The sequence below is a fragment of the Micropterus dolomieu genome, linkage group LG19 (assembly GCF_021292245.1).
Source record: "Micropterus dolomieu isolate WLL.071019.BEF.003 ecotype Adirondacks linkage group LG19, ASM2129224v1, whole genome shotgun sequence".
Lineage (NCBI taxonomy): Eukaryota > Metazoa > Chordata > Actinopteri > Centrarchiformes > Centrarchidae > Micropterus > Micropterus dolomieu.
In genome coordinates, this window is record NC_060168.1 from 20,271,517 (window position 1) to 20,282,064 (window position 10,548).

Genomic DNA, 10,548 nt, shown 5'->3' on the forward strand with positions numbered 1-10,548 from the left:
AATGTGTCCCTGTGCCACACACTTAACTCCTAGTTGCTCCAGAGGCATGCAACCTCTGACATATATAGCAATTGTAAGTTGCTTTGGATAAAAGCGTCAGCTAAATGAATAAATGTGAATGTACTGTTACTAAACTGACAGGAGGTGTTTTTTGCAGTTACTAGAGCCAGAAAGTGTAAATTTGGACAAAGGTGAGGGAGCCAGGAGGAACAGGGTTTGGACATGCAAGGAGCAACCACCACACCACAGGGTGTGACAGGCTGAGATACTAATATCAACAGCAATCTAGCAAATTTCCCCAAACACACCTCTCTTTTAGTATCTAAATAAAACCTAAGGCACAGAGTGCGCAGTGTTTGTTGTAACATGAAAGCTGTCAACACCAAAACCCAGTGTTAATTTTTTCACCACAGACCTGCTTAACTTTGTGGTGCCTTTGCAAAATGAACACGAGAACACACAAACCAGAATAAAAAATATAGCACAAGTGGTATGAGTAACTAGAAACACATTGTGTGAGTCATGTTTGATTCCATTCTTTATGTGGGCAAGATATGGTTGTTTGTAGAGGTAACCTTCATGTGCACAAGAAAGTTTCAATAATCAGTTGTATACTTGATAAATGACTAGCGTGTCACCCTCACCTTCTGAATGATTGTCAGGTTAGCAGTTAGACCCTAAAAAGTGCTAAACATAAATCCAGTCATGGTGTGTTGATGTAAAGATGTTGGCACCATGTGTACTTACAAAGATTTGCGAGACTGTGAAGTTGTAAACTTTACAAAGTTTGATTCAGTGTCATTTTGTCCTCTCCACAGTAGTATCACTGAAGAGGATCTTCGCGCTGCCGGAGTAATGAACCCTTCACACCGACGCAGGATCCTCGAGAACCTGCCCAGGAACTGGAACTGACATACAGAGATGAAAAACATTGATGGTACAAAACCATGTTGTCTGCTCAGTTAGAACTGGAAGACTTGTTAGAACCGAGATATGAAAGGAAGGCCGACTGATCGGATCTCAGTCACATCAGCTGGACTTTACCACAGCCCTGCCATCTTTTCATTTACTCGATCAGTACTGTAACAATAGTTTGTCTGTGTCAACACAGCAAAGGGAACACAACGCAGAAAGAACTCGTTGCACAGTCTGCTTTATTCACCCATCCATCTCGGTGGATAATGAAAGAGGTGGTTGATATGAATGGAAAACCTTGATGTGTATCTCCGGTTACACGTGACACCTATACAAATATTGATTATGGTATCAAGGTCTCATTGATTTTGTTTTAAATTAATTTTAAATGACTATAAAAAGACAGTCCTTCAATTTCCAGTGTTCACTCAAGGCTAGTGTTTATCATTCGCCTTCATCCCTTCTACTGTCTGCTTTCCATTACTCTGCTATTATTGAGCCTGGATCTGAGCTTGTAAAAGCCCTCTATTAAACCTATGGAGCGTAAAATCCATAGCTGTACATATCTACTGGAACACTGTCTGTAAAGTTGGTATAGAAGGAGCTGTCATATCTCATTTTGTTTTCTGTCTCATACTGTTATCATGTCACTTAATCAGTACCTCTGTCTACTGTGCCTGTTTTATGCAACATTTATAAAGTAAAGTGCATAAAACAACTCTTGACTGTCACCAAGCAATCACAAGTGTTATTTCATGCTGTCAAGCAGAAGTGGAAACAGAGAAATCCATGCATCAAGTCTGTTCCATTTCAGTGCTCAAATCACATCATCACACTACGCTGCCTGTAGGTTGTTTACTTAATGCATATGGGTTACTTTTTTTAAACAGACAGCATGCGTCACTACTAACTAAGAGTAGAGAGTTTGTGACACCAGAGATACAACCATATTTATTTTACAAAATAAATGACAGTCATTGGGCATTTCTTTTCTACAATACTTAAAAGCCATGACAAAAAGACAATGCTTCTCTTTAAGTGGAATTCATGCAAGTACCAACACACTGTGTGTCGCCAACTAGGTTTAGTCACGCATCATAGTCTTTTTTTTTTATTAGGTCACAGCAAGCACACATATCAGTGTCTGATTTCTATTTCTCTCTAGGTTTTTACACCATTGATATTTTCCATTTTTGTTGAAGTTACTCTAGAGCACCGAGGTTTTTCTTGAAAAGCGCATAAATACTATTTCCTTAGTCTGGATGACTGAACCGTGTGAAACAACTTTAAATATGATTACATCAGTTATATTTGTGACACAGTCTGACTGACAGAGAGGCCATGTACACATGCGAGGGCAGTATTTGTCAGCTTAGTTAAATAATAGACCACAACAAAAAGATATGAGACACGTGTGAATCCGATCCTAAAATAACTCTTAAATATTCCACTCAGTGTGTGAGTGTCTGTATTTTTGCTTGTAACATTTAGTTGAGGAAGTTACTTATTAAAGCACGTCCAAACACATCCCTCTGTCTTGTGGCAGCAGCAGGTCAGTGACCACTGAGTCACTGCTTTACTGACAGCGGTGATATCATCACCTATAGGGGTGCTGGGTGCTTTGGCAACTTGCAACTTAATGGAAATGGGTGGAAATTATTGAATGTTTTATCTTTTAAAACTCCCATGTTTAATTGAATGGGAGTTTAAATTGGCATTGTTAGTCCATGATGATGTAGCAGCGTGTTTCATGATTATTGAGTTATGCTTGAAAAACATATGCACATGTAGACAAAGTAAAGTTTAAAGATCCCCACCAGACATGTTTTTTAAGACATGTCAAAGTAGTCTTCTTTGAATAATATTTAGTATGGGGTATGTTTTTTTTCCTTGTTAAAAATTCTTAAAATTACATATTCTCCTCTGTTACCGAAAAACCCATAATCTATGATTGTGCAAGTATTTGTCATTTCAAACATTTCTTCACTTCACTGAAAAAGCATTCTTCATAATCACATCCCCACAGTGCCATGTTCAAAGTTACATATTGGACCATGATTGGCTTTAAAGAGGTGGTATTATGCTTTTTCCTTTTCCTTTATTGTGTTATATACCTTTTTTGTGCATGTAATAGGTTTGCAAAGTGAAAAAGCCGATTTCCACCCCAAAGGGAGTTCCCATCTCTCACAGACAACACTGTTCTGAACTGCCTGAAAACAGCTTGTTTGTAGTCCAGCCTTTTCTTCCGCTTTGCTGTGACGTCACAGCAAAATACGCTTCATACTGCTAGCCTACCGACTAGTCAAGCACACCCTCAAAAACACCGGTGGAAAAACACACTGTGCTGCAGCACACAGTGACAAAACTGTCTCTCCTCTCCCTTCCAAACACTAGCTACCCACCAGGCAGTCAATGGTTATAAAGTTGTTACTGTGATGTAGAGACAGAGCACAGTTAAAACTTTATGGATGAAAGATACATTTGTTACAGATTAATAACTCACCACTCTGAAACTCTTGCTCCAGTCCATGTTACTAAGCTGATAAGGGGAACATCTGAACCTAAGCCATGTTTACAGGCTTTTCAGGGCCGGCCCACTCTGTTTCTGATTGGCTAGTAGTCCTTAACTAGGTAGGGTGCATGTCGAACTCCCAACAAAGATCTTTTTGAAGTGCGATGCATCATCCATAGCTAAAATGGAGCATTCAACATACAGGGTGAAAAGAGGTGCTGCAGCAATGTGTTTGAAAATGAAACCATGTAAACCTGTTCTGGTACAACCCCTAAATAAAATGATGAACCTGAAAATGAGCATAATATAAATAATAATATGACCACTATAAAATACAAAATCATAGTACACATCCGCTTGTGTCACAAACATCATTCTGGACAGTCATGCTCAAACATCCAAGTGAAGTCATTATGAGCAAAACACATTTTTGGGTGGAGGGTGGACTTTTAAGACAAAAAGGAAACAGAAAAGTATATAAAAGCAGCTCTGTTTATGTGTTGACACGTTTTTCCATCTGTGAGGTTCTGTAATCCAATGCTGTACTGAATGGATTTCTGATGAAGAACATGCGTTGTCAGTGGCCCACTCACATTCCAGACATGTTAACCGCAGAAACCATTCACAAACACAGGCACTGCTGCCACCAAGCTGACCCAAACACAGATATGCATTATGGGAATGGGCTGAAGGGTTCTGGACTTTCCGTATGTGAGGGATTTGTTTTCACCTGAAGTTCATCCCACCCTTACTTTTATTGACCATATCAGGATTAAACTATTTCAGATAAGTTATTGGTCTATATAGATCTCAAATTAACTTCCAAATACTGCCAAGATATAGGTAATGCTTTAAAATCAGAAAATAACATTTATGTGTATTGATAATTCTGCTCTATTTATTTTTTGGTTAAAGCACTTTTTGCACAACTTTGGGTTATTAGAGCGGATACGTTCTTGTTTGTGACTGTGGGTCAATCAGTCGTTAGTTTTTGGTAACTTATTAAGTAACAGCCTCATCTCACCTTCATTTATCTGTCTCTGACAACAGCATTGCTCACCCTGCCTACTTTTATTTCTTTATGATCAGACTTTACAGTTCCACACCTTATGTCCTGAAGGAGGAGAGGAGACGAACCAATTAACACCTCATAGCTCCAGAGAGCAAATGTTGTGTTTTTATAACCGCTACAGACTATTGTACAGCTGTGCAAATATTAACTTCTAGCTTAAAAGTTGTAGCATTTAACATTATTGACTGCCATGTTGTCATGGGAATAAGTTTCATGGTGGTAGAAGTATTCACATTAAGTAGGCCTAAAATCTGAAATATCACAATGGAGTTCTGCATTCAAAAGTTTACTCATGAATGGAAACATTAGCAGCAAAAGGTTCTCTAATATCAAAAGTAAAAGTATTCAGTGTCAGAGTGCTACTTCTTCATGTGTTATGCAGGGCATGGAAGCAGTAGGCTATTTGTCATGGCTCCAGAGTCTGATTACTTAATACTCTGTTGTGTAATTTATTCCATAGTTCTGCATTGATGTCATGAGCAAATCATATTAACAGGGATAATATTTCTGGACTGTTGTGGAAGAAAATAAGAGCACACAATAGGGTACTCCAAGAATTGAATTACTGCACCCATGTTAATCCAGAATTAGGACATTTAAAAGCACACTTGCTAATGATAATCATAATAGATAAAAATATAGAAATTGCGACTTATTCTCGCGACTTTTCTTCCTTATTAACATATTAGTTTGGAAGTGCTGTCCCTGAGAAGCTGCTTATAAGGTGAAATTCTAACATCTCAAGTCGAACTTGTGGAAGTGTTTATGTGTAGCTAAATACGCTCTGGTATCATTTTCGTGGTTCACTAAATTGAAAATAACTTCCACTGAAGATGTTTTTAGGGAGGCAGTTTCGTCTACTCAGCACTGTGACTTCCCAATTCTCCCGGAGAGTGTTGTAGGCTACTCTCAGTGTATTTGCGCTCAGCGTTACTGCAGCGGTACCATGGACTCCAAGACGACTTTCACCGAATAATAACTTTTAAATTAACTTTAAAGTGTGTATCTAATGTGCTCAGGGACGAACAAGACGACCGGGCTGAGAGGAGCAGCTTCTGGATCTCGGCTGGAAAGTGAAGCTGGTTAAATTACACGACTTCTCTGCACCGGGATCAAGACCAGCGAGACACTCGCACTTGTTTAGGATCCCGCTGGGGTGAGTAGCGACGGTATCACAGGAACTGGGTTCTTACATTTATCGACCCAAGGGGTAAAGTTGTTTTAGAACCTCATGTTGAGAACAGAAGTGGTCGAACACCTAAATTTTGTCTAAACGCTTGAAACCGGTGAAAAGTAGTCTAAAGTAGCCCACTACCTTTACTAAAGCCTACTGCACTTAAGTAGGCTTCAGTTTTGAAGCGCTATGCTTTACTGGAGTAAATTCTTTCTCTTGTATTACTTTTACTTTATGCTTCTACTTCTAATCGTCACATGGGGTAATTGTAAGTCTAACAAAAACCACAATGTCACAATTGTTTTTTCTCAACATTTCTTCTGGCTGCCCCTAGTCTCACTGAACTAAAAATGTCCTCTGTTTCATCCCAATTTTGAAATTATTTGATCTAATTTTTTTTGTCATTTAAAATAGGCTGTAATTTTTTTTAGTTGCGTGAAATTTTTATATATGTGTATATTTATATATTTACATTAAAGGGAGCCTTAAGTTAAAAAAGTAGTAAAATATTAGTATGTCTGGGGTATATATATACTATATAGCTCTGTCCGTGTATGTATGTGTGTATATATATATATATATATATATATCCCCTTTCCTCAAGACTGCACTCTTCTGGACAGAGACTTCAGATGTTGTTCAGGTGTTCAGTTTTGGGGGGGTCACAGCCCCCAGTATTCCAATTACCACTGGTCATCATCTATTAACAAGATGTCTGGTTGGTCAGCCATCACCAGTTTGTCAGTCTGGATCCCACAGGATCTCAACTTGGTCATTGTGTGAGTGTGTGTGTGTGTGTGTTTGTGTGTGTGTATTCATGTATATGTGTGTATAGTAGGCTATTCATATGACACAAAAAAGACATTGTGCAGTGAATACTTTAGGATAATACTGTGCTTAAGTAAAAACTTATGTGCACACTGTGGCATTACTAGTTTTAGTTAAGAAAAAGACCTGAATGCTTCTTCCGCTGCTGTTAAAAACAGACCAAAAAGTGACCCCTCAATGAATTAGCAAGTCTTAGGCCACCGACTCACGATTATTTTCATTATCATTTAATCTGCCAGTTAATCATTAGTTCTATAAAATGCCAGAAAATAGTGACATCTTCAAACGGTCCAAAGAGATTCACTTTTTAAATCCAATCTTGTTTTACTTGAAATATTTTTCTTGAAAAATTGCTGATTAATATTCTGTCAATTAATTGACTAACCTTTTTAGTTTTATTGATCTGTGTGTATTTTCTTTATAAAAAGTCTTCTTCCTTTGAAGGTTTGGTCATCTGCTGGCTTGAGAGCGCTACACTGAGAAGTCACATCACCATGGAAACAGTCATCAGCAGCCGTGGCACAGATAACCAGTCGACGGTGTTCACGTCGGTCTTCAACGTTAGCTGTCGCTTTGATGAGGAGTTCAAATACATCCTGCTGCCTGTGTCCTACAGTCTGGTGTTTGTTTTTGGCTTCGTGCTCAATGCCACAGCTTTGTGGCTGTTCCTGAAGATGCGTCCGTGGAACCCCAGTACAGTGTTCATGTTCCACCTCGCCCTGTCCGACTTCCTGTACGTCCTCTCCCTGCCCACCCTCATCTATTACTACGCCAACCGCAGTCACTGGCCCTTTGGACTGGCTGCCTGCAAAATAGTGCGCTTCCTCTTCTATGCCAACCTCTACTGCAGCATCCTACTTCTGACCTGCATCAGCGTGCACCGTTATCTGGGCATCTGTCACCCCATCAAGGCACTGACCCTGGTGAAGTCCCGCCATGCCCACCTGGTGTGCGGCATGGTGTGGGGCATTGTGACTGTGTGCCTGGTGCCCAACCTCATCTTCGTCACCACCTCCAGGAGGGACAATGATACCCTGTGCCATGACACGACCAACCAGGAGTCATTTGAGGAGTATGTGGACTATAGCTCTGTTGTCATGGTCCTGCTATTTGGAGTCCCTTTCCTGGTCATTGTGGTGTGTTATTGTTTGATGGCACGGACCCTGTGCCAGCCCAGACGAGGATTATCTGCCAGCCAGCAGGGTGCTGCCTCACGTCAGAAGTCCATCAAGCTCATCATTGTGGTGTTGGTGGTGTTTGCTGTGAGCTTTGTCCCATTTCACATCACACGGACCCTCTACTACACCTCCCGTGTGTTAGATCTTAATTGTAAATTCCTCAACATTGTCAACTTTACCTACAAGATCACCAGGCCGCTGGCGAGTGTCAATAGTTGTATTGACCCAATTCTGTATTTCCTGGCTGGGGATCACTACCGGTCCAAAATGATGTCTGTTCTGACCAGAAAAAGACAGACGACAAGCAGCCAAACACCTGAACGGGCACAAACACAGCCGAACAACAATGACGGCATCGGTCTGGTCTATAAGAACTCCAATGGAGAAGCCAATGGAGAGATTGAGAGATGATGGGAATTAAAGATTTCTGCTCCAGGCTAAGAGAACGTTTCTATTGCAGAAGCACCTGTATGATTGTCTTTTTTTTGCACTGAGAGGTTTTGAAGAGAATCAGTTTACTGTAACAATTACTTGCAGTATATAATTTCACTCCATCAAACCTCTGTAATGCCTAAAGACCATGTTTTCATTCACCTCACTTTCTTGAGGTTACTCTGTTCGTAAGATGAAGTTCAAGTTTGTTTTTACCAAAGAGTCTGTACCCTTTCCTTAACGTGCAGAGGAGTTATTAGACAAAACTCAACTTATAACAGACAGCATTCATGCTGCTGGATACTGAAATGGTGCCTATGCAGAAGAAACTTTCAAATTATGGGAACAGAAATTGAGAAAAGACTTTCATCCTGGTTGTCACAGGTGTATAAAACTAAATTGTAGATGATTCAGTCAGTGAATTGTTGTCATCTTGGGCAATACGATCAGACACACATCTAAATATTACAGTTTATGTCTGAGCAAAGATGACAGATTATTGCCACAGAAATGAGGCAATCGTTCCTGTTTTATCAACTATGTCTGTGTGTTACCCTCAAACTGCAGCTACAACCAGTGCAGCTCCTGACCCCAGCTGTCTTTATCCGTCAACTTTCACAGCTGTTATTTGCTCAACTATGAAGAAAAGCAGAGAGGCTGATCTGGACGAGACATATTTTCCAACATCCCACGCCTCATTAGAGGAATATGGGATTTCCACTTTTACCCTTTTACCTTTGGGATTGATAAATGGAATTTACAGGCCTTTTTCTATCAGCAATCTAGGCTGAACTCCTACATAGTTTTGCAGGATGTGAAAGCAGAGTTGGAAAGTTTTACCTTATGCTACATAGCATTTTCCCCTCCACCCTTGTTTTTAATGTTGATGTATGGACCTATGCTGAAACAGATGTATACATCCAGCTCTGAGTCACATGGTGTTTCCATGATATTATATGAGCAATATCTTTGCACATGTTTTTGTAATTAGTTTGATATGTATCATAAAGTGGGAGCACATGAGTTACTGGTGTTAACTGTATGTCACATATAAAGAACTCATTATGCAATGAAGCTTTCCTGTCTGGTCAGTGTGAAATCACCTACTAATTTCTTAGTCAGACTGAAACTAACTCTACTCCCTATGAGAACAGTTGATACAGTATAGCTAATTTTGGGGAAGTGAAAGCAGAGTGTGGGACTAAAAACAGCAACAACAAAATATTTTGCCATCAGTCATGCATATTGAGAGATCTGTGAAAGCTGTAGGACATGACTACCAACTCTGACTTGGTTGAAATAAACCCTTAATTCAAGGAAATATTCTGGCTGGACGCCTCAGTCGGCATCTGCGAAACGAGCTGCAATGGCTGCTGGGGACAAATGGTGCCAGTCAAAGTATGTCCACTAAAAGTTATTGTTTTTGCCACTAATGGGCTCAGGTTGTTATTCTAAGTGTCTGACAACATTATGGAAGTGTTCACTACAGAGATGAACCTTTTTGTTAAACAGTAAGATCCTTTTTGTTTAACCAGAAACAGCCAATATATCATTCTCGCTCGCCACCAGACTCCATTGGAAAAAAACATAAATTTGACCATGGAAGTCATCGTAAAGCACACACCGTAAGAAACTGAAAAAATAAAACTCTCCAAAACTGTCTTTGTTGGTCGTTCCACTGTTCCAATAATCACCAATTCTGGTTTGGTTGAAAACAATTCTTAATTCACAGTGTTCTCACTGGGAGAAAAGAAACAGACATTATATTGCTCTCCTCAAAGCTAACATTTTCACACAGAGGGACTCGCATACACTAACATGCTGCAGCCAGACTGGCTGTATAAACAAGGCACAGAGAGGCTGGGATAAAAACACAGTCAGAGGGAGTGTGATATCTTTCTCTGCTCAGGAGCCATGACTCCACATAATTGTTACATGGCAAATAGTTGATTTGCTACTATATTACTGTTCAGAATCTCTATACTGAACCTTTAAAGTAAGAAAAAAAACCTACAGTTACCACACTGTGTGACACTTTCTTGTGTACATTTTGTAGCTTAGAACAGTGCTTCTTTGCAGTTACATGATGCTTGTATTGACTGAAATTTTCAAAGTTAAAACTCTGAAACTCCATATATATATATATATATATATATTTAAATAAAAAAATCAGAATAGGTTTGATCTCAACAAGCATAATTTACTACACATAATCCAAAGCCTTATGTATTTGGTACCTTTGGAAACGTCAGGGTTTTGACAGGAATTTAAAATAATGCAGAGAGGGTTTGTCCACAGCACATGAGTTATGACAGACCCACAGGCCAGTTGGTTGAATATGTTAAACTTCCTGCCATTGCAAATAAACTATGAATAAAGTTGCATATCTTCATTCAATGCGACAATAACACAGAATAGTCCTAACATAGTTTAGGCA

The 10,548-nt window shown here is 39.5% G+C and overlaps 1 protein-coding gene across 1 annotated transcript; it reads left to right on the forward strand.

Moving 5' to 3' along the window:
• The first annotated feature begins 5,407 nt into the window (after positions 1-5,407).
• On the forward strand, positions 5,408-9,181 carry p2ry4 (pyrimidinergic receptor P2Y4). Its single transcript, XM_046031675.1, has 2 exons — positions 5,408-5,655; positions 6,946-9,181. The coding sequence occupies exon 2, from the start codon at positions 6,996-6,998 to the stop codon at positions 8,088-8,090; it is 1,095 nt and encodes a 364-aa protein (XP_045887631.1). The 5' UTR covers positions 5,408-5,655; positions 6,946-6,995; the 3' UTR covers positions 8,091-9,181.
• Positions 9,182-10,548: the final 1,367 nt, after the last annotated feature.

Excerpts from the sequence above, each read along its gene's own strand:
- p2ry4 (XM_046031675.1), top strand. The coding sequence starts at position 6,996 with ATGGAAACAGTCATCAGCAGCCGTGGCACAGATAACCAGTCGACGGTG.